The following is a 24,485-nucleotide window of genomic DNA, read 5'->3' as shown; positions in this document are numbered from 1 at the left end:
TATATCTTACATAGTATATGTTATGTTTACATTGTATGTATTTGCCCTGTATGTCATTACATTAATATACATTTTATAGCAATTTATATTCATTTTATAGCATTTTATATACCCACTTTACATTCTTAAAATGCAATTTACAGATATTATGTACACAAATGATTTTTAAAAACCAATATATTGGTTATATTGGTCCTAACCTTAGTATAAAGAAGCTATTAAAATAAAATAATTTATAGTAAATGATTTACATTTCATATTTAAATTTTCAAACATGACTATACTAGAAGTCATAATGAAATATGTGACTTAACCCACATACAGAATGATCATGAATAAGACAGTTCTAAATACAAGATCCCAATACAATTGAAATACTATGAACACTATTTTCTTTATGGTGTGATTCTCCAAAATAGTGAACTTCTTTTGGTTAAGTTCTAGACAAAATAGTTTACAATATTACTGCAGTTTGCAGGGTGGTTGCAATCTTGGGGTTTTTTAGTGCCTATTTAGGTCATGTAAAAACTTAGCATTTTTGATAAATGAGTTTTTCATCTACATGAATGTCCAGCAAGTCGTTCGAGAAACAAGCAGGAAATGGGATAATTCCTTGTTACGTAGCATCCCATCCTCCACAATGTTACAGGATATCTAATGTCTCCAACCCCTACCCTCCAAACTTTAGTAACTGCTGATCATCATTGTGAGAATCAAATTGCCTCCCCAAGTTCTGAAAGCTGCTCCTCCAAAGTGGCACTATCCTATCAAGAGTAGCTACTTTAAGAAATATGTATAGATAGAGAAGAAGTATAACAGGGTCCTGAGACTTTCAACACATAGAGTCCAGCAAAGGTGACAAAGGTGGAGTGGCCACAGAGATAAGAGGGAAATCAGGAGAGTTTGAATCCTGGACAGAATAAGACATTTTTTCAAAAAAAGAGGCATTGATCAATTGAAACAAATGCTGCTTCTGAGAAGTGGAGTAAATTGCGGACAATTAATGACATTGAGAGCTGTGTTTTTAATGGAGTATTGGGAACAGAAGGCTGTCTGAAGTAGGTCCAAGAGATAGTAAGAGAAGTAGAGGTGGTCCATACAAACAAACCCAGCGATATGTTGGGGCCAGCTCCTGTGAGCTCATTGGATCATTGAGTGCTTCTCTTCCAACTCTTTGTCCAGTGATGTTAAGCTTAATAGCTTTAAATCATCACAGTGTATTTATTCCACAGAAATTGACAGATATCATAAAAAAAGGATTTAAAAAAGACCTGGCTGTTAAATATTTGCCAAAACACCACTGGGCAAATTCTAAGGAGTTTCGATATAAAATGGAATAAAGCAATAAGTCAGGAGGAAGGAAGGAGGATTTAGGGACAAGGCAGATATAAGTTAAGAGGACATATAACAAATACATATGTAGAAATATAAAATATATACACATACACATATATTTAATTTGAGCAACTATAATATGTTTACATACTTCTGGGAACAATGAGAATGAAGTAGAGAGGAAAGAGTTGATATTGCTGGAGTGATAGAGGGTATAATCACAGAAGCAAGGTCCACATGTGCCTCTTCATGCACTCCAGAAGAACTGGATTCACTGCAAGTGGAGGAGTTGACCGCAGAGAAGGCAGCTGAGCAGTTCATGCTTCCTAACAGGAGGGAACACAGAGAAGATGGTTGCAGAGCATGGCTACAGATGGATTGGGGGTTTGGAGTAGAAGGAATGAGATTTCTCTTCTGGATCCTTCTGTTTCCTTGGTGAAAAAAATAGAAAGGTTATCACTGAGACTGAGGATGGAGGAAAGTATGCTGAATTTTGAGGAGATGGAGGAAGGTATCACGTATCATTTGAAATAGTAAGTTGATGAATGAAGCACAGTAGCCCTTCTGAGATGTGCCAAGAGGCCTACTAAGGTATGTGGTCCAAAATTTAAGTGAGACAGCTCAGAATAATTGTGAATTTTTCCAGGCATGTCCAGTTCTTCAGATTAGCTATTGTGCAGGTAGGGGCGGCAGTGGTGGTGGTGGATTTTACCAGCATTGGTCTACTCCTGATTGAATTCACTATGGCTGTCACCTCCAATCCATTCTCTGCACTATAGCCACTGAAGCTTCAAAGCCTGAATCAAATTAAATCATTTCTCTTGCTTCAGTTACTTTAGTAGCTTCCCATTGCTCCTAGGATAAAGATAGAAAACCCTCATGATGGCCTAGAATGGCCTCTCTGCTGAGGTCCTGACCTACCTCTCACCTTGATTGAACTGTTTCTTCTTCTCTGCACTACAACAACATTGGCCTTTTGGTTCATTTTTGTTTTGCTTGCTTCCTTCCACCTTATCTCTATCCTGATCCATATGTTAACAGTACTCTCCACCACCCTGCTCACCCCTACTCACACATGTGCCTGGGATCTTTAGATCACAGCTCAGGAGTCATTTCTTCTATAAGCCACCTAGACAATTTTAGGTGTTCTTTCTTATATGCTGCTATATTTCTGTTCTTAAGGGCACTTATCTCCATTAGTAACTATATATTCAAAGTGTTATCATTGCTGTAGCAAGTTTCCTCCAATAGAATCAGCATAATTATGGTAATAATCTTTTTGCTAACCACTGTATTGAAGGCCTATTAAAATGGTTATTCGTAGTAAATGTGATTATTTGTTAAGAGAGGAAGGAAGGAAGGAAGGAAGGAAGGAAGGAAGGAAGGAAGGGAGGGAGGGAGGAAGGGATGGACAGAAGGAAGGAGGAAAGCAAGCAAGCAGGGTGGCATATCCTCTGTTTCACCAATACTCACAAGCTAGTGGGGGCAGGAGTCAAGTATATAAACAAAATGTAATGCTGTGCTCTCTAAAATGGAGGATGCAGATGCTTCTGGGAGGGAGAGTTAGGAGGCTTTCTAGGGCAAACTGTGTCAGGGTAAACAGGACATGTCCAGAGTGGGAGATTATTCCAGGGAAAGAAATAGCTTGAATAATGGCTCAGAGGTGTGAACTATCATGGAATGTGAGGAAAATGTCATGGTGTTGGGAGGCCAAGCTGGGGTGGTATCCAGAGGTCATGTCATGGAGGAGCTTGGAATTGCTAAGAAGTTTGGTCTTTTTGCCTAAAGATGTTGCTGAAAAATTGAAGGGCTTTAAACAGGAACTGAAGTAAAATTTGCACTTTATATGAGTCACCTTGCTGGTATTACACAGATTGGCAAGGAGAAAGACCAGGTTAGAAGCAAAGACACCAAATTAAAGATTTGTCCAAGGAAGCTGAGGAGATAAAAAGTTGTGTGGAACAAATGGTGTATAGTGTCCAATGTAATAGAGCCAAACAATAACTATGGGAGAACAGTAACTCTGGGGTTACTGCTAACCTTATAAAAATTATCTCAGTGGGAAAATGCAGGGGAGAGGCTTGGGGATGGTATGGGTTGCTGTGAAATATTGAGTATTTTAGACACTGGTAAATTGACAGAGTTAGTGTACAAAAGAAGCCCATAGCAAATGGGTTAAATTATAAATTCTTCCTATTTTTTTTTTAAGATTTTATTTATTTATTTGACAGAGAGAGAGATAGCGAGAGCAGGAACACAAGCAGGGGGAGTGGGAGAGCGAGAAGCAGGCTTCCTGCCGAGCAGGGAGCCCGATGTGGGACTCGATCCCAGGACCCTGGGATCATGACCTGAGCCGAAGGCAGACGCCCAACGACTGAGCCACCCAGGCGCCCTAAATTCTTCCTATTTTTAAATTTCCCCTGAACTCTGAGAGTAACCAAATTATAGTGTGGTCTGGACTATGGTTAGCAGTGCGAGATGAGTAGCAAATCCATATGCAATTACCTGTGTGTACATTTAGGTGGGTCTGGGTCAGGTTGAGGATTAATGTTTTATGTCTTAATGTTATGTATTACTTTTATAATGGAACACTGTAATTCTGGTCTCATGTGAGCCTATGTGGAAATCATGGAGGACAATTAATTAGTTAATTTGATGGAATTCAACATAACTCATTTGTTATTGTAATATATCATTCAATAAATATGAGCTGGAGTTAAATTTCATATTTCATAACCTCAGAAATCAAGGAAATTTTTCTATCAGGGAAATGAGTAATTTATATTATAATTTAAATGCCCATCTGCTCTCAGGAGAGAGGGTGATTTGTTTTACCCTTGGTTTCTCAGTTGATGGACATGAAATCTGTGCTGTCGTTGTTTCATAGATGACAGCTCACTTATAATGCCACAGAATCTGTAGAGACAGCTCAGTAAAAGATTGGAATTCAATACTCATCAAGTTTTTTTCTAGTTCAGTCATTTTATGAGCCCAAAGATGGGGGAAAATGTGCAATTTTTGTTTGCTAGCCTATAAGAATTGTGACGTTTAGTTCTTGGAAATAAGCAAATCCTACAATTTTTGGGCCTGGGAGTAGAGTTATTATAGCAAAGTGGTTTGTTTGCTGTTTTTATTATGAATTGTTTTGTCCCTAAGAGAAGTTTGGACTCTGGGTTATCTAATGTTTTTTTCTGCCCGATTTTACTCTATAAAGAAAATAACATGGGCGCCTGGGTGGCTCAGTTGGTTAAGCGACTGCCTTCGGCTCAGGTCATGATCCTGGAGTCCCGGGATCGAGTCCCACATCGGGCTCCCTGCTCGGCAGGGAGTCTGCTTCTCCCTCTGACCCTCCTCCCTCTCGTGCTCTCTCATTCTCTCTCTCGCAAAAAAAAAAAAAAAAAAAAAATGAGGAATTTTCTTGGTAATACGATTTCTTAGGAATGTCAAAAATGTGACAGTAATGTACTGGGTAGCCAAGAACATGTATGTCATTTTGCCAAGTTAGTCTAGTGTCAATGAACTAAATAATTTCCAAGAAGCCAAAAAGTCAATGATTGTGTGCCATTATCATGATCATGAGGAACATTTGTAAGTACACATTTGTTTGTTGCACTTGCTAAGCACTTTATGAGGGAAGCTAAATGGATATAGTTCCTGTTCTCTAAATGTATCATAATTTTTAAAGCAAAATTATAACTTGATGGATTATGATGCAGATAGGTTTGTAAATGTCATCCAAATGAACACACCTAAGACTTTTAAGTGTGTTAATGCCAAAGGAAGGTGCTTATCTCCTGTGGATTCAGAGCCAACTGAGTCAGGGAGTTTTGGGAATAGCATCCAATGAAAATGCTGCCACTTATGATTTTTCAACTTTAACAAAGGAAGAGGGTTGGGATGTAATAAACAGATGTAAATAGAAGGTAAAACTAAACTCTTGTATGAAATGAGATTTTTAGAAAATTTGGAGGTGACAAATAATGGCCATGAAACGCTAGAGAACCCCAAGAAATGTGCCAAACTGAATAGTACAATAGATAGCTGAGTAAGTAGAGTTAAAATTGTCTGCTATAGTGTGATGAAGAGCTTAAAAGTAGGAGGTGATCTCATTTTTTTGTTGGCACTGTATTGAGAAACTAGTAAATGTCTTGGGTGCCACTATCAACATAATTAAAGAGGAAAGGAAAGAAGAGATCTATATAAAAAAACTTTGCATATTCCAGTGTTTTCAGTGACAATACCTAGTAGAAAGCTATGCCTCTAATTAGAACAAATAAAATGTATTTTAAGAGTTAGATATCCTTCAAGGAATAGTCAAGTGATTTGTCATCCTTTGTTACCCCAGCTCCTTCTCATTTATGACACAGTCCTCCGAGTTTCCACTTTCACGATAACTGAAAATCTTTTGTTGCTGCTGGAATGGCAGACTCTTCGGTAGCCATTTGAATATTGTGTCTTCTCTGGTTGAGGTAGTGTACTCAACTATACAGACTTTCAAGCCTAGCAGCGAACATAGCAGAAAAGACAACCAGGGCCAAGATCCAAACCAATACCAATGGGACTTTTTTTTTTCCTTTTCTTTTCTCTTCTTTCTTTTTCTTTCTTTTTTTTTTTTTTTAGGTCAGGGAAGGAATTTACATGAATAAATATTCTTATTCTTACTTTTTCTACAGAGTAGGAACAAAAGGCAGCATTTTCCAAGTTATCTTTCAAAAAGGTTTTTAGTTGTACTGATTATATATTATATTTGTTTGCTTATTTATTTAGCTGGAGGAGTTAGCCTTTATAAGTAAACCTTTAACAAAAAGCTCCCTAGGCCTATTGAAAACATTCATTTGGTGTTTATTATTTTTACCATATTAAAAAGAATTCACAGAGGGAAAAAAATCTGATTTAACTTCAGTGAGAACTGAAAATCTAGCAATATCAAGAAAATGAAGGATTCTTTAAAGGATGGAACAGTGTAGAGGGACATGCTATGTTTCTAGATATAAAGTCTGAATATTTAAAACTGTTAATTCTCCCCAAGATAAATTATAGGCTTAATATAATTTCAATTAAAATCAAAATTCAAAGTAAAAAATAATTATCAATGCTTATTTGAAAAAACAGAAGAAAATAAAAATAAATAACAAAAAGTCTAGAAAATCTTGAATGACAAGATTAGCCCTATTAAAACATGTTATAAAATGAAATAAACTTTACAAACTAAGAATTTGTAAGGATAAAAGATGTACTTAGGAACATGAAGCTATTAAGTGGATCAGTTGAGATTTGAACTCAGGCTCACTGTATGCTAAAACATGTGCTAATTTACTTGCTTCCTCCTATAATGTTGAAATAGTTTAAGCACTATGTTACTAGAACAAAAATGACAGGATATCTATTAACAAAGAAAAATAGATATCCTAGAAACAGACCCTTTACTACACGAAAATACATATCATATGATAAAGAAAGGTCCATAAGTCAATATGAAGTATTAGTTTGTAAATAGCTAAAACAATTGTCACTTAACTATTTTAAAAAAATTAAATCTTTACTTCGGATGACCAAAAATTAATTCCAAATAGGTTAAATATTTTGACATAAAAAAGTTAATCTATCAAGAAATTGGAAGAAAAGAGAAATCAACAGCAATCTCTGGATACAAAAGGCCATCTATTCTAGAATACTTAGAGAAAACTAAGTAGATTTAGCTATGTAAAAATATAAAAATCCCATCAAAAAATAAAACGCAGTTGAACAGAGAAACATTTAAAGTAGTGACTCACTAATACCATCAATACATAAAGAGTCCCTTCAATTCAATAAGAAGCTGAAAAAGGAAATGGATGATTACATGAACAGAGAAAATTGTAATACTATTCAAATAAATGTTAATTAGAATAACTAGAATACTATATTTTGCCTATTAGTTAACAAATATTTTTTTTGTTGATAATATTTATTGCTAGTGAGGATGCAAAATACTGACATTGGAAATGCATATGCAAAAAAGAAAACCAGAGGGATCAAGGAAAACCCAAATTTGTCCAATGAAACAACCTAACAAAGGAAGCAGATTCATATATTTGCTTGTTGCTCTTCCCTAATCCATTTTATAAGCTTGTTCTTTGACCAGGAGGTCCTGTATTTAAGAGAAGACTCTCATATGTGGCTGGTTTTTATAAGCTTGAAAGGACCATATATTGCATGCCATTAATTTTGTTAGCCCAGGGTTTTCAGTTAGAACTTCATAAAAACATAAAAGAAAATGCCCAGTTTCTTTGCATCTTGGATAAAATTGCCTGTTCCTTATAGAATATGCACCCAGCAGGTATTCAGAGTTTGTGCAGAAAGCAGGAACTGAATTATAGTATCAAGCTGAGCCTTGATCACTTTGAGGTGTTTCTTTTGTTGAATGCCAACATTGTTAAAAAAGTGCATTTGCTGTGACAAATGAAAATATAACATTTTCCTTAAAAGGTAAATTGCTAAGTAGCAATAACGTGTTTATCCAAAAATGCCCCTCTTACTTGCTTTCACTTTCCTTGAACCTCTGTCCTTTTATTTTCCCCGTCAGTTTAGTTGTAGTTTAGCCTCTGTGGCAATGGAAGAGAATTTATATTTTATAAGAAAGCTAGTGATAGACATTGCTTCATTGATGTATTTACAGGCCAAGAAGTCTGTCTACAGTTCTTTCAAAAGCTGCTTTTGATTTTTTTTTTTAAAGATTTTATTTATTTATTTATTTGAGACAGAGAGAATGAGAGAGAGAGAGCACATGGGGGGGGGGTCAGAGGGAGAAGCAGGCTCCCTGCCGAGCAGGGAGCCCGATGCGGGACTCGATCCAGGGACTCCAGGATCATGACCTGAGCCACCCAGGCGCCCTGATTTTTTTAATAGATGTTTAACAAGTAGGACCCAGAATAATGAGTATTAAAGAAACAGACTTTTATCACTGTGCTTCCTCTGGAAATAAAGGATCCATTAAATAAATTTCCATTGTATAATACTGCCTTGCCTACGTTCAGACCTTATAGTGTTAAAAGTACCAGGTGTCCAGGTATATAGACTGTGTATGACCCTGCTGCCTTTTTTTTTCTCATTTTGTAATTCTTAGGCAAGAAGAAAGTAAGGGAGGGAGTACAGCATTTTCTCTCCCAAGAATGAGGGAGAGAAAAAACACTGAGGCAGTGGAAAGAATACTGGACCATGAATTTGCGGGGGGAGGGGAGGTTGCCTTGTTTTTTTAAACCTCTTTGCCTCTTGCTAGCTATGTGACCTTGGGCTGGTCAGTCCACCTGGTTTTTAGTTTCTTCACCTACAACATACTGCATTGTGGGAGTTTTCTCATTTTCAGCTCATTGCTTATGTAAAGCTGTATAATTCTTTTCAGAGAAATAAGTTCTAGAATGTGGATAATTTAATAAAGTAGGATATAAAGTAGGAATGATAATAGATTAATTTTGGTATAGTTGAAAAAATCTCAAGGGAATATTGTGGAAGGATATATGCCAAGTACAGGATTTTTATGTTTCTTTTTTTTCTATCATTTATTAAGGATCTTCTTCGTTTACTAGCTCTGGTTGTGTATACATTGTGTTCTACGTCCTCATCTTCTGACTTACAAGTGTGGGCTTTTTTAATTTTTTAAATTTTTTTCCTTGTGTAAGACAAGTATGAGATATTGTTTTTTATATTCCTTTGACATTGGCTTTAATATTTATGGAGAAGGTAGTTTAGATAACCAGAGCATGTAGCTGATTGCTTTTTCTTCTAGAATTGCAGAATTTCCGTTTGAATTTTATCAACAGAAGATATTTCTATACCTTTAGGAGCAAAATACTCTTGCTCTGCAACTAGATTTCCTGATTTACCTAAAATAGTATTAATTTGAATGTCTTTGATGTTGCTTTGAAAGGAATATTTTAAATAGCAACTATTGTTATTCAATACTGAGTTACCATGGTAATAAAGAGCATTCACTTGATTTAAACTTTTCAGAAAAGGAAAATGTATACTCTATCTTTCTAGTTGGTTTGAATATACCTCTCTAAGTCTGCCCTTTCATTCCCAGTTTTTGAAGTAATTTGTTTTTCTAAGATTAGTGTGCATATTTCTTTTTTTTTTTTTTGAGGAAAATAAAACATCAAATTTTTACAGACCATCAGTTTCTTTAAATCCCTAAGAGAACAGCTCTTCTTTCCCTTTTCAGTAATTTTGTAATTACATTCTAAATCCTTTTTCAAGTAGCTCTAATGGAATTGCAATTCTTTTGTTGTCCTGGCATTTCCTTGTGATAAACAGGGCTGCCCTTGAGAATAAGAATCTTTTTTTATTCATAGTGTGTGACAAATCGTAGGTATTTAATAAAAGTTTGCTAAGTGAGTGAGTAAATGAATAATGTATGCTTTAATTGATAAAAGTTCCTTCTACTCAAAATACTAGCCTTACTCCCAATTTTAAATTCTGTGCCCTTAGTGATTATTGATATATCATAGACAATAGGTAGAGTCAAGGGGGGTGGGTAGAGAATGACTAAATAGAGAGGTGAGAAAGAGGAATTTTCTTTGGAATGAGTGATTTTCACTAGATTTCACTAAAGTGAAAGAACGGGAAATTGAATACAGAGAGGAAAAATAGGAAAGAAAAAGAGAAATGAAAAACATGCCTATCTTTCCTAACTTGAGCATACAGGCCAGAGACCTGTGGGATATAAAAGCTGCCTTGTGGTAGAGAACGTTGAGGTATGCATCAATGGAAGGAGCATGAGAGAGAGTGTAAGATGTCTGTAGGCACCTATAACATACTCTCTCGTCACTCTTCCCCACCTTCCCATGTATTAGTGATTGGTTTTTGAGCAGTAATATGAAATTTGAATTGCTTTATTATTTTCTTTTGATGAATGGCCAATCTGTAACTTGACATTATGCACAGACGGGGCTACCTGGATGGATCCCAGTTACTGTCAAGCTCATTTTTTTTTTTCATGACATTGATCACCTACTGGACCTTCTATGTATTTATGTGTTAAATTATCATCATTGTGCATAGTTTTCATAAAATAATGAGTAACTTGTGAAGTAGATGCCGATTCATCATCAACAGATTTGAGTGTTTTCATGTGTTCCGGGAAATCATTATGGCTTCAGGGTGGATGGCAAATCTTGACAAACATTTTGTTCAAGGTACATGTTCAACTTTTTTGAAAAAGTAAAATAAATTTAGTATTTACTTTTTTATTAATCATTATGTATTTTAGCTTATTACTGTTGAAATGACTTACTGTATTTCATAAAAAAGGACAAATTAAGAGTGTTCAGCCTGCTGTGTACACTTTAGGGTGGAGTATTTAATTCTCATTCCTATGTAATTTTCATGTCAGTCTAAATTATAATTTCCTACATTTCCCACTGACACTATCCCCTGAACCTGGATGGCTGTGTGCATCTCTTGGACTGTAGCACAGGGCCTAGGGCAACTGGCTAGTATACCACGGGGCCTGCAGGGTATTTATTTATTTCTTCCACCATCAGCCCAGACTGAACGGTGTTACTTGTCCCCAGGTGTATGTCTGTCTGAGAGCACTTCATTTTAACAATGGGCATCTGTACTTATGACAAAGGTGTTATAAGTACTTCTGGAAAGGGCTGGAAATGAAATTTATTTATTCAGACTTAACCACACATACATGCATCTTATTCTGTAGTTGCGGAGAACATGGCAGAAGCTGTAAGTGGAAAGTGGGGGTCTAGCAAGCCCATGTGTTGCAGGTTGGGTTTGCCAGAAACTGAGTGTGAGAAGTAATTTATGAATTTAAAATGTTAATTAGGAATCAATACTCCTGAAGGGAAAAGGAAGGATTTGGGATTGGGTTGAGCTTCCTCAACAATTGAACCACCGTGCAGACTCTACAAGCCTTAGCCAAACTGGCGGGAAGCTCTGGAGCAAATATTGCCCATCAGTGTGGCCTCTGTAAAGCTAAAATACCCCTGCCTTTTTCAGCCGCTGGCTATGAGCTGTTCTGGGAAAGTCATTTATTTCCCTTGCATCTGAGGTGGACCCTGATGTAAGTGACCACTGGAGGCTACCTGCTGACCCTACTCCACAACTGGACCACAAGCACTTCACCGAAGCAGAATATGGGGGTGGGGTGGGGAGGAGACTTCTCTGTATCAACCATAGCCCTACTAGCATATTTCATTAGTAACATTTAATTTAGAAATAAGATTTGGAGATGAATACTAAATCAAGCAGAATGCTAGCAAGCGTGAACCAACACCGTCCCAGGCAAACCAAGACATATAGCCACCCTCCCCTTCAGTGGCTTTGGCAAGATTCCTATCCTGTCCTTAAGCATATAAGGGTTTCAAAGTTGAAAGGTAGCTTAAAGATCACTGAACTCATTTGTCAATTGAGCAAAGGAATTAAGAACAGAGGAAGAAGTAGGTGGAGAACCTCAGACTTTCTGACAACCAATTTGGTATCTTTTCTATTATACCCTGTTGCTCTAAGTACTGCAAACTATATAGTAAAGAGAGATTCATTCTTTGGTATGCCCTGTATCATGCATACTCACTTATAACCCTGCCTGTATTATGAGATAATCTTCAGTTTTTCTTGCAAAATAATAGAAATATTATAGTGTAATCATTTATAGATTTTGCTTAAAGACTAAGAGCATGGGGATGATGTCTATTTCCTTACAACATTTATCTTATAACTTCCAATACTTTGTTACATGATGTTAGTTTTTTTTTTTTTTTAAGATTTTATTTATTTATTTGAGAGAGAGAGAATGAGAGACAGAGAGCATGAGAGGGAGGAGGGTCAGAGGGAGAAGTAGACTCCCCGCCGAGCAGGGAGCCCGATGCGGGACTCGATCCCGGGACTCCAGGATCATGACCTGAGCCGAAGGCAGTCGCTTAACCAACTGAGCCACCCAGGCGCCCGATGTTAGTTATTTTTAAAACTAAGTTTAAGTCTCTAATGAGTCTGTTTAATACCCCTTAAGGATTTTGTCTTAATGCTTTCTGAAGAAAGAAATTAAAACTGGCAAATCAAGCGTAATATGAGCATTAAAAAAAGAGCAGAAAATTTGTATCTAATAATAAAAATCCCAATAACTTCTTACCAGATTTTTTAGAGCAACATTATCACTCTTTAGAGATGTTTTATTTGGTTTTCTTTCCTTGCCCATGATAATGTAATACTTAAAGTAGTTAAAACATTCATTTCCATAGTGGAGACTATGGAGAAGCAAAGGTAAGGAAAGGGGATTACTTGGAAAGAAACAGTGATTTACAATTGGTAAAATCTCCACAGAGTTCCTCCAGCAAACAACAGCTGTTTCTCAGGTTCTTACTTAAGACACACATTAAGTGGCTATGATCACATCTTCAGATGCAAAGGACTTTTGGACTACAGAAGGAGGGCGTCATCTTTTTATTTTCTTTTCTGCCCTTATTTAACTTCTTTCTTTTTTTTTATAGTGGTAGGAAGATTTTATTGTCTTCTCATCTCAGAAACATATTTGCGTACTGGTCTTTCGTTGCTAGGCAAATTTGTATTGCATTTGTCACATTCTGCATTTGGAGGAGGATTACAACGTGGCCACTTTTCACAAAGGGGAAGATAAAGAATTGAGTCACAATAAATAAACAAAAAAGTTTGAATTCGAATTGGAAAGATTATTTTATTTTTCTCATCTTTGATTTTGAATAATTAAGTGTATTGTCTCACAATTGATTGTCCAGAGAGCCCAAAATAGTGTAATCATGTGTAGTATGCCGTCCAGGTCTGATAGCCTCACAATCTTTTCATTGATTGAATGGGAGAACGGAAGAGTAGGTGAAAGTCTACAAAAGCTTATTTTAATTAAGATATATCCCCGACTGGTAGACAATCATGTTCAGACATTATCTCATCATTAGTCAACTCATCAAAATATAACCTTTCAAAAATCCTCTGGTTCTTTTCAGTGGCTTTAATGAAATTATTCTAAGAGCCCAGTGAAAGGATTGAGATCTAGTGTTTGGATAACTGCCATTTTCCTAAGAAATAGACTTTGGGCCTCCTGAGAAAGCAGATCATCTGGTGTGACATTTGCAGCAAGAGAAGTATTATTTTAAAAATTCTGCTATTGAACAGAGAAAACACCAGTTTATTTTGGTCTTTTTTCCCAGCATCAGATAAACAGTGGGATGCTAATTAATTATTTGATAGGCAGAAATCTGGGAGACTAAACAATTTTTCATTTACTTGTATTTTTCTTTTTTTTTTCCCTAAGGATACTTCTTATCATTTATTTTTATTCTCATAAAAAGTAAGCAATCATTATACCTGTATGGGATAAAGTTAATTGTTCATATTTAGGAATTTATGAATATAATAAAATAAACATTTTAAAAGGATATAATTTTAAGCAGCTATTTTCTTTGTCTATGTATGAACTTTTTTTTTACATTCATGGTAGCTACTGAAGGAATTTCATGTTTGCTTGGTGTTGCTTGCATTTATAATATCAGATTAAAGGATGCTTCAAATGTAAGAATATTCATTATAGATTTTATAGTTTGGGTGGATTTGCAAGTAATTTCTTATATGCTACTTTTGCTCTGTGTGTGTGGGTGTGTATGTGTTTTAAATCCTATCAATATAATGTTATCTCCAGAGATTGTCTTCCAAATTTACAGTCAAATGTTTTTTGTGATTATAGAAACACGGAAAAGCCTCCAGCTGTATTATGTTATGGTTGTTTGCATTAAGAATTCTGATTTTTCTTTTCCTTGCAATCAGTTTGAGAATCATTCAGTAAAACTTTATATTGTTAGCACCCAAGGATATATCATATTCAATGTAGCTGTTGGAACAGTTCTTTCTTTACTTGATGTGAAGTTTATGTTTGTGGTTGGGTTTTGGCTCTGTTTTTCAAGATTTGTTTAGGAAAGGGATAAATGGAATGGAAAAGGGGAAAAGGAGAAACACTGCAAATCACTCATTTAATGAAATGCTACATAAATTGGGACGTGTACTGAAAGACAAGGGTCCCATCGCAAGAATTTACTAGTCATTTCACTGAAATATTAACTCTGCTCATTAAAAGTAGCAGTATTATCAGTCGATATAATTTAATTTTTAAAATATGAACTAAAAAAAGTGTGCTTGAAGGAGAAAAAGAAATTGTGCTTTCTTAGATCTGTGGATTCTACAGTACAACCACCTCTCTTAGGATCTTCTCAGTTCCTCCCCAAGTGTACGGTAAGAACGTCAGAGTGCTGATGAGAAGCAACAGAGTAGAGGTCAGTTAAACATCCGATTCAATGTGTTGTAATAAATATGGAGATAAATCCCCATCCTGCTTCTCAGCATACTTTGTAACCACTGTGTTCACCAGTGTTTAACATCTGGCTATTCAGTAACTGGGAAGTGGTGATTGTCATCAACTGCAAATTTTCAGTATTTTGTGGAAATTGGGCACCTTCGGTTAGTGATGGATTTATAGCAGCTTGGAGCTTCAGCTTTGCACTCTCTCTCAGCCTGACCCTGTGACCCTGTCAAGGCTGGAGCTCCGGTACCCTTGCTTTTCATGGTTGATAGATGACCAGTTGGGCTTTTCTGAAAGGCATTATGATTAACCTTGGCAACTTTCTTTATGCAGAAAAAATGGATATATTGTTTCAACTAATATTTATCTAGCATCTTAATAGGTATCAGATAATGTTCCATATCCAGGTGATGCAATACCCATCTACTAGAAGGAGAAGGAGGGGTGGATAGACAATTGTATCTAACAATAAAAATGTAGTCTGAAACATTCTGTGCGAGTGTAAGCATGGAGTCTACTAGGAGTACAAACAGTAGGGCCATCTATTCCAGATTTTGGAGGAAGAATAAAAGAAAGAGGAGGGATCAAAGAAACCTTCCCAATAGGGATGACTAGAGGTAATGAGTACCTAGTTCTGGAAACATGGGATCAGTGCTCGCTTCGGCAGTACATATACTAAAATTGGAAACATGGGATCAGCCTCAGAGTGATAGATTACTCTATGCAATGCAGATAATTATGCAGTACAACTATTTCTAAAGTAGAACTGAGGATTCTTCCTTCCTCCACATTCCTCTTTTTCCTTCCCCCCCATTTTCCTTTCCCTCACCCCTCTCTCCTTCCCTACCTTCTTTTCTCATCCTTCTCTTTCTCTTCCCCTCCCTCCTTCCTTCATTATGAGCTTAATAAGCACAGAATTTTATTAGTCAAAGTTTTGGTTCATGGGCTAATGTCATCATTGGACAATCCCTGACCCACATTCATTCCTTTACGATGCTATAAGTATATTTATATACACATCTAAATTTCATATATTTCATATAGATGTAAAGTATTAACAATGATGACCTACCTTTTGCTTTTCTCCTATTTCATCTTCTTACCCCTTCTAAAAGATAACCATTATCCTGGATTATGTATATTATTCTTTTTTTTATTGGATTGCTTTGTTTTATACATAACATTTCTAAACAATACACTGCTTAGTTGTTTTTTAACTCAACAAATGATACTTTTCTGTATGTAATCTACTAGTATTTTTTCCACTCACCATTTTACTATGTTTTTATTTGTAACTGATTTCATTCAGTTTCACTTCAATTAATATTCCATTGTATATATGTGCTGCAAATTGTCCATTCTCCTGTTGATGGGCAATTGAGTGGTTTCTCTTTATGTTGTAATGAACAGTGCTGCTATGAATATTCTTTTACTTGCTGCCTAAGACATTATGTGAAAGTTTCTACGGAGTATATACCTGGGAATGGAAATATTGGCTCATAGGGTACACAGAGGTGAAACTTAGAAGATAATCGCACATTGTTTTCCAAAGCTATTGTACCAACTTGCATTCTCACCAGAACTATATGAGAGCTTATGTTGATCCACATCTTCTCTAACACTTGGTCTTGTGAGATTCATTTGTCAATCAAATGCCACATAATATATGAATGCTATCTAATGGGATGTGGCTTTGATTAGCACTTTCCAGGTTACTAATGAGATTGCATATCTCTTAGGTATATTTATTGGTCATGAGTGTTTCCTCTAATCTTTCAATTATAAGATTTTACTAGTCTATATTAATGAATACTTTCTATTTTTCTACTGGCAGTTGTTGGAATATCTTAATCATAAAAAGATATAGTCATTAAAGTGAAATTGACATATGTCAGTACTATACAAAATGGTGGGCACATTTCTAATAAAGGATGTGCAGCCAAACTAATGGACAAATTAAAACAATAGGTAATAATTGCATTTTGAAATTATTTTCATGACTTTTATTTTTTCACAACTTGATGTTTTTCTTTTGACAGAACGGTTTCGAGATTTACTACTTCCGTCATCTAATCAAGACTCCGAGATTCTGCCCTTCATTCAATCTAGAAAGTATCCCAAGTAAGCACTAGGAGTTCACTGGATATTGGGAAGGGGACGGTGTAGTGATGGGGGAGGTTTGCGGGGACAAAAACAAAATATTTTCTTTCTAAGGATTTCTGAAAAAGCTAGAATACCCTAACCTACTTAATGAGGGCATCTCCTGCACTATAATGTCTCAGGCTCCTCACAGCTGGGTCAGAGAAAAAAGGCTTGCCTGCAGTACAGCCCAGCTCTGAGTAGGAATATTTGTAGAGTGCAAACGGTAAATTACCTGCATCGGTGTCTGGTCGTGCCTCTTTTTGCTTGATTCTGTATCAACAGAATGTTGATGTGGGTGATCCCTCATCTGGTTTCCTGGTTTCTATCCTTTGAATGCAAGGATTCATTCATATTGTAATAAGTGGTTTTCAGATAACCACCTGTTAGATATGATTTTAGTAATTTCTGTATATTCTTCTTTACTGTCTTGATAATTATGGGAAGTGAAATCTCCTGACCCATTCTTATACAGGGCAGACCTTCTCTTCTTTTAGAGGCCACAAGTGTACTTATTGGTTGAAGGAATATGCCTTCATCTTCCCAGAGAATAAGGAAGTAGCATGTTTTTTATTAGGCATCCTTTTCCCAAAAAGCTGATGGATGCCTGTATCTCAATCCCTCCTGTAGAAGCTTGGAGTACCCTCTACTTCATGAATGTCTTACTCTAAGTCTACAACAAGCTGAAGAAGGAACGAACTGGTATCTGATAGAGAAAAGGAAGATCACCAACTTAAGAATTAGAGCTTGGTTTATACACATTTCATCAAAACCAATCACTATGCTAATTGACTCATTCTTTGATTGACTTGGCAATTTATTCAAGTATCCACTGAACTTCACTTTCTAGAATAATTTTTCCCTAATACTTAGCTTTGATAATATTGACTTACCTCTGATAACAATAATACAGAATCTGAATTATCTGCTTATTGTCTTTGATATTAATCCAGATTTAATCTCTAGCAATAATCTTCTAGTCCACTAATGGGGACCCTCCTGAGGGACATACAAGGCCTGGACATCATTCCATGCATACATTACTTTTCATGACTGGGAGCAGGGAGGAGCCTGAAGGGATTGACACATGTCTGTCAGTACTTTTGCCCCCAGCTGCTGTTTGCAGAGGCCAGTGATGCCTGCTCTTCTGCCTCTTAGGCTTTTTATCCACCTGATACCTTTGCTTGAAGAGGGGAATCACAGTTGCTTCTCAGATTACCTATTGGTAATCTGTTTCCTGCTATTTCCCTAGGTTTCCTCAGCTGTATGTTCTTACACATATCCTTCTTGCTCTTAGGTTACTTTTCCCATAGTGATGTTATGATATCATTCTGATATTTAACAGAGATACCATGTGACAATCCTTTGTCAGTGTCTAATCCTTAGGGTAGTTTGTTTGTTTGTTTTGTTTTTTGGGGGACATCTGTGGACTAAAAGAATAAAAGTCATCCATTGATGCCACATACACTGTGTTGGGGTGAGTAAGAGTGCAGACTGCCTCACCAGCTGTGCTTTGTGACTTAGGTTACCTAACCCTCTGTGCCTCAGTTTCCACCTCTATAAAAGGGGAATGATAATAAGACCTACCACTCAGTGGTGTTATGAAGATTAAATAAATTAATAAACAAAAAACTATTTAGAACTGAGCTTGACACATAGCAATACTTCATATCTAGCTGCAAGTGTTATTATTCATTTAAAATTGCATATAGCTTTAACTAGATTTGCATGTTTCCAAACCCGTTAGGGAAATAGATTGTTCATTGATCTTGGAGGAGGATAATTCTTATATCAGGATACGTTTATCACTCTGCCCTTAATAATATTTGGGGAAGAACTATTTATTTAATATTTCTAGATTATTGCTGGACGCTGATGTGAGTCACTGCTTTGGTGATCACTTAGTATCATTATGAGTTCAGTTTTCCGAACCATCCAATGAAATCATGCTAATTAAAGGCTTCTGGGTCTGAATAATATTTATATAAAAATTCTGGATTAAATACAATTGGCTTATTTAAGTTATAGAATATTAAGCATTTGCATCCTCCCATTGCCCATGTAATGTCTAGTTTGGGAGTAGAATTTTAGGAGGTGCTGATAGAACAGAGAAAGGGTAATAGAATTCCTTTTACGGTGTGCCTAAGGAGTGTTAAATTGGTCCAGGGAAGAGCATAGGAGCAAAAACTCTGGGCATGTAAATAATGCCCATGTAAAGGATCCTGGGGTATACGAAGAGACAGTTGTAGTAAGAGCCAGTCAATAAATATAAGGGGGCAGGGATTTGTGTATGTCTAGACCTATTTTAAACTATTTTGGAATTACTCATGGTTTTCAGTATTCTCATTTAGTCTCTCATTTGTATTCACTCTCAAATATACTATCATTTATTCATTACTGAGGATAACTATAAGTCAAAGAATTTGTCATTTCATGACATGCAAAATTTCTGGAAAGCTGAAAATTTCATCAGACCTTTAGTATTTGTTGCTCTCAGTCACAATGTAATAAACCTATTGTATGGAGATTATTCTCCCTCACTTTTCTGCTTGTTTTACTGACTCATGAATATAGACTCTGTTAGTGAGAGATGTTTTAAGAGTTAAAATATGGTTTAGGAAACAACTTGTTTGCCCTATATTATATAGTGTCACAGGGTGATGTTTACAGAGCATAGTATAGTTGACCTTCTTTAAGTCAGACTCACTCTACCCTGGTTAATATAAGCTGGAGAGTGGACAGTGGTTATTGGATTGGGGGTAGGATCTCTAGTCAGCATATTGTCCCTATAATCTTAAGCATCTGGTTATCAAAAGACATCTAACAGATAATGAAACAGGATAAAGGGTATATTTTATTTAGGGGAAAAATATTCATGAAGAAGAAAACTGACCAGTTCTTGAAATGTGTGTGTGTGTGTGCATGTGTGTGTTTTAATGGAAAGCCATTTTTTTAAAAATGTTCCCTGCTGGGAAACATTGTTCTAAAATATAGTAATGTTCATTCATCACATTCTTGCATTTGTGATCTTGCATTTGATCCACTGCCAAAGCTAGGCACATCCATTCTCAGTATGTATGTGAAGACGTTGCCTCATGAAAATTCTTGGAGCATGAATAGGTGTGACCATTGTCAAAAACAGACAGGTGAATGAAAAGAAGAAAATGAATGTATACTTAATACAAAATAATGTTGTTGATTCATAGGTTAGAGGAAAGAGATGGAGATAATGAAACTTGTTTTGTTGCTCATGTCTTAGCTGGTGTCACTGTTACTAACTTTGAAGCATTTAGGTTTATAATGTATCTAAACTAGAAAGTAACTATAAATATTCTTATCCTTGCAGCTTGGAGACATAAAATAGTTAAGACATTTGGCATAATTTTACTCACAAATGACTTGTAACCATTTTAGCAATTATGCCAGCAAAACATGATCCAATGGCTCTGGAAATTTCACCATAATATGTATAAAAATATTGTGAAAATGTAGGAATAAAATGTGGCATATCTTTATTTGGTCAAGATCAAGTACTCTGGAATGCTTAATCCCAGTACTCTTTAGAGAAAGAAGTATTATTTTTGATAAAATTCAGAATATTCCTTTTGACTCGGTTTGCCACCAAAGGATAACCTTGACTATTTAGACAATAAAAGCAATGCTTCAACCCATTCTCATTTCCAATGGACTGCTTAAAAATGACTTCAAGTGGTGATATCAGGTGATTAACTGCAAAGCCTCAGAAGACTTTTCTAGATTTCATCTATTCTCCAACTTGTCTTCCTTTCTCTTTCCAAAGAAAATTTTGGGTTCCTCTTCTTCCAGAGGCCTCTTCTCTCTCTTTAGTAATTTTTGTTCAGTCTGTATGTGTGTAATGTATTTGTCACTGGAGCTAAGTTATTCCTATTAATAAAAACACTTAGCGGGGCGCCTGGGTGGCTCAATTGGTTAAGCAACTGCCTTCAGCTCAGGTCATGATCCCGGAGTCCTGGGATCGAGTCCCACATCGGGCTCCCGGCTCGGCAGGGAGCCTGCTTCTCCCTCTGACCCTCTCCGCTCTCATGCTGTTTCTCTCTCTCTCTCTCAAGTAAAATAAATAAATAAAATCTTAAAAAAAAAATAAAAAATAAAAACACTTAGCACTTAACACTTTCTACATTGCCATGATTGTGTTAATGTGCTTTATATGTATTACTTAATCTTTGTTATTTCCCTATGAGTTAGGTAGTACTATTTCCCCAAGTTTACAGATTTTATATATTAGAGGATTTAAAAGGGTTAAGTGACTTATCCAAAGTCATATGGAAGAGCTGGCTTCCAAATTCAAGGTCTGCTTGGCCCCCAAATTACACCTAATTATGTAATTAGGTGTATCTCATTCATTCATCTGTCCATTTTTCCATTAGTCCATTCTTCAAATGTTTATTGAACAATTACTGTGCACTAGAATCAGTCACAATTACTGAGGATACAAAAATAAGGAGGACTTAGCATATGGCTTTGAGGAACCTAGAGACTAGTGGGGGAGAAACAGAATGAGACTTTAATGGAGAAATTAATTATAGCAATGTGATAAGTCCTTTAGTTATAGAGAAATGCACTAAATTCAATGGGAAAAGAGAAGAGAACGTGTCTTCCAGTCTAGGTAATTCATGGCAAGTTTCATTTTCCGTTGGAGTAAAATCTTGACAAATACTATGGAACCAGATGAAGAGGTTTTTAGATGGTACAAAGAACATAGCAGCATAGAGAGCCATGGAAGTGGGTTGTTCATTGAGAGATCACCTGTGGGTATTCTGGTTAAAAAAACCTTTGTGTATGTGTGAGTGCATGTTTGTGTGTGTGTGTGCACACATGTACACGTGCACATGTATGTACATATGCTCATACATATACACACACTGAAGGGCTGGGGTATAAGGAGAAATGAGAGCAGGGACCACTCCACGAAGGACCTAGATTGCCATTTAAAGGAGCTTGGACTCTGTGGTGAAGACAGTGGAGCATCATGAAAGAACTTTAAGCAAAGGAGCAAAAATCATTAGATTTGCATTTTCATAGTTTTATCATGGAACCAGAGAGGAACATGAGGCACTGTATGGGGCTAGCACACTAGCTAGTTGGCAGGTTCATATTCAAGAATGCAATGAGAAAGGATCAATTCCATGGTGATAATAATAGGGAAAAGCAGGTAGATATCTGAGGATTTTAGGAGACACATGACAAAAATGTCATGATTACTGGGCAAAGGGCAGGAGGATGAAAAGGGAGAGGGGAGGTTAGGGGAGAAGAAGGGGTTCAAAGAAGTGGTTCAAGCTTTTTCACTTGGATCACATTCTGTATTAGTGGTCCCAGGGCTGGGGACAAGTGACAGATCTCTCTGAGCAGCATTTTTAATTTTTTTGGCTCTATTTCAAATGGAGGTAATAATAGTGCTGTAGGAAAAGCTCCCTATTGCTTTTACTCTCACATACAATTCTTCTGACACCAGATGTGGGGTGTGGTTTTTCCCACACCAACCAATTCTTCAATATCAGCTGGGTGTCTTACAATTCAATTCAATTCCGACACTAACCAGAGTTTGTGCAAACCCCACAGATTAAGGGCTCAATCCCATAAAACTGTCCACCCCCATTTTAAATACCAATCGCAGGTAGCAGGTCCCCAATTTACCCACAATTTGTCCACTTGGCTATGAATCAGAAATTCCCATGACCTCGTCCTTGGATTTGCTAGAACGGCTTATGGAACCCAGAAATACTTTATGAATTTACTACATAATAAAGAATATTATAAAGGGTATAGATGAACATGAACAGCCAGATGAAGAGATACATAGGACAAGATCTAGAAGGGTCTTGAGTGCAGGAGCTTCTGTCACCATGGAGTTGGGGTACACCACCCATCTGGCCTATAGATGTGTTCACCAACCTGGAAGTTCTCTGAGCCCCATACCATTGGGGTTTTTATGGAAGTTTCATCACAGAGGCATGATTGATTATTAACTTCATTTCTAGCTCCTCTTCCCTCTCCAGAAAACAGAGGGTAGGGCTAAACATTCCAAACTTTTAGTCATGGCCTGGTGTGTGTTTCTTTTCTTCTTTCTTTCTTCCTTCCTTTCTTTCTTTCTTTTTCTTTCTTTCTTTCTTTCTTTCTTTCTTTCTTTCTTTCTTTCTTTCTTTCTTTCTTTCTTTCTTTCTTTCCTTTCTTTCCTTTCTTTCTTTTTCTTTTCTTTCTTTCTTTCTTTCTTTCTTTCTTTCTTTCTTTCTTTCTTTCTTTCTTTCTTTCTTTCTTTCTTTTCTTTCTTTCTTTTCTTTCTTTCTTTCTTTCTCTTTAAAGATTTATTTATTTTGGAGAGAGAGAGAGAGAGTGCACACACAGCGGGGAGGGGCAGAGAATCTCAAGCAGGCTCCCCGCAGAACACGATGGGACTCGATCCCACTACCCTGAGATCATGACCTGAGCTGAAATCAAGAGTCAGATGCTTAACTAATTGAGCCACCCAGTTGCCCCTGGCTTGGTGTTTCTGGTGAGCAGTCCCCATCGATGAGGCTATCAAGAGACACCTCATTAGAACAAAATGGGTTCCCATTACCCAGGAAATTCTAAGATATTTAGAAACTTTGTGTCAGATGAGTCTACTACTCAGGAAATTACAAAGGTCTTAGGAGCTCTGTGTCAGGAACCAGGGGCAGAGACCAATATAAATATTTCTCATTACTTCACAAGTAGCTTCCCTCTAATGTTGTTTTGAGGAAAGCACAGTGAGTGGCATAATTCTCTCTTGTAAGATAAATAAATAAATAAATAGAATGATGTAAAGTACCTGCCTCTTGCAAATGTGAATTCTCACCATCATCCTCATTCTAGGCTCTCTTTCTGCCTTTTCTCAAAGCTATGCCTTACCTCAGGGCAGGGGAAAGTTTCTACCACATGGTCTGCCTTACTGTCTTTGGTCCAGGCTAGATCCTGCCAGAAGGGACGCACTGTTCTGCCTGACAAAGGTAGCTCTGTACAGTTTCTACAATCACAGCTGTGCATCATGTTCTTCCCAATATACCTAATGTTTTAGTATTGCCTTTCATTAAAGGATTACTGTTTCTCCTCTTCTCATCCCTAAACTTAGGTTTTCTTTCATATATTAGGTGATATTCCAGTACCTGTCTGGCAAGAGATCTAACAAGCTGATGTTCTGACGAGAGTATGGAACACAATAATGAGGATTCCCAATTCTTTTGATATTTGTGAACGTAGGCAAGCAAGATGTCAGAATTAAGCTGGTCTCTCAATAGGTAGTAGGTCCCAACCTCTGGGCTGACATTCACATGTAGAAACCCTGCCATCAGGACTGCAAAAGCCAAGGGGATCACCAAAACCCGCAAACAGTCCTACAAAAACTGAGGTAGTCATGAACTCGTAAAGACTGGCTCAGACATGTGATAAGTCCAGAAACTCTGTTAGTGCAAGGCTAGCAGGCAAGCAATAAGGATGCCTCGGTACTGAGTGAGAGATTAGCTGATCTTGGATTCAAGTATTCAAGAGTAGGGCCAAGAGGAGCCTGTCACTGGGGGCCAGGCAGCTGAAATCTCAAAACAAGCTGAGGAAGTAAACACTTTCTAGGGGGTAAGGTAAGCGCGTGTGATTCTCTACCTAGTGCCTTTGAGAGCTGTCTACTTTCTTTGTTCTTACCCATCCTCCA

General features: G+C 36.8%; 1 protein-coding gene across 3 annotated transcripts in view; it reads left to right on the top strand.

The window, feature by feature from the left end:
- The window catches only part of NOX4 (NADPH oxidase 4), a 362,080-nt gene that overhangs the window by 107,483 nt on the left and 230,112 nt on the right, over positions 1–24,485 (top strand). For all 3 annotated transcript variants that reach the window (XM_064577120.1, XM_045894592.3, XM_054512172.2), the window contains one exon: positions 16,687–16,768. In XM_064577120.1, the coding sequence (XP_064433190.1) occupies positions 16,687–16,768 (82 nt within the window). The remainder of the gene's footprint in view (positions 1–16,686; positions 16,769–24,485) is intronic.

Source organism: Mirounga angustirostris, unplaced genomic scaffold (assembly GCF_029215605.1).
Source record: "Mirounga angustirostris isolate CCGP_5_RB_7025 unplaced genomic scaffold, mMirAng1.0.hap1 SCAF_13, whole genome shotgun sequence".
Lineage (NCBI taxonomy): Eukaryota > Metazoa > Chordata > Mammalia > Carnivora > Phocidae > Mirounga > Mirounga angustirostris.
This window is presented reverse-complemented; position numbering and strand designations above follow the sequence as displayed.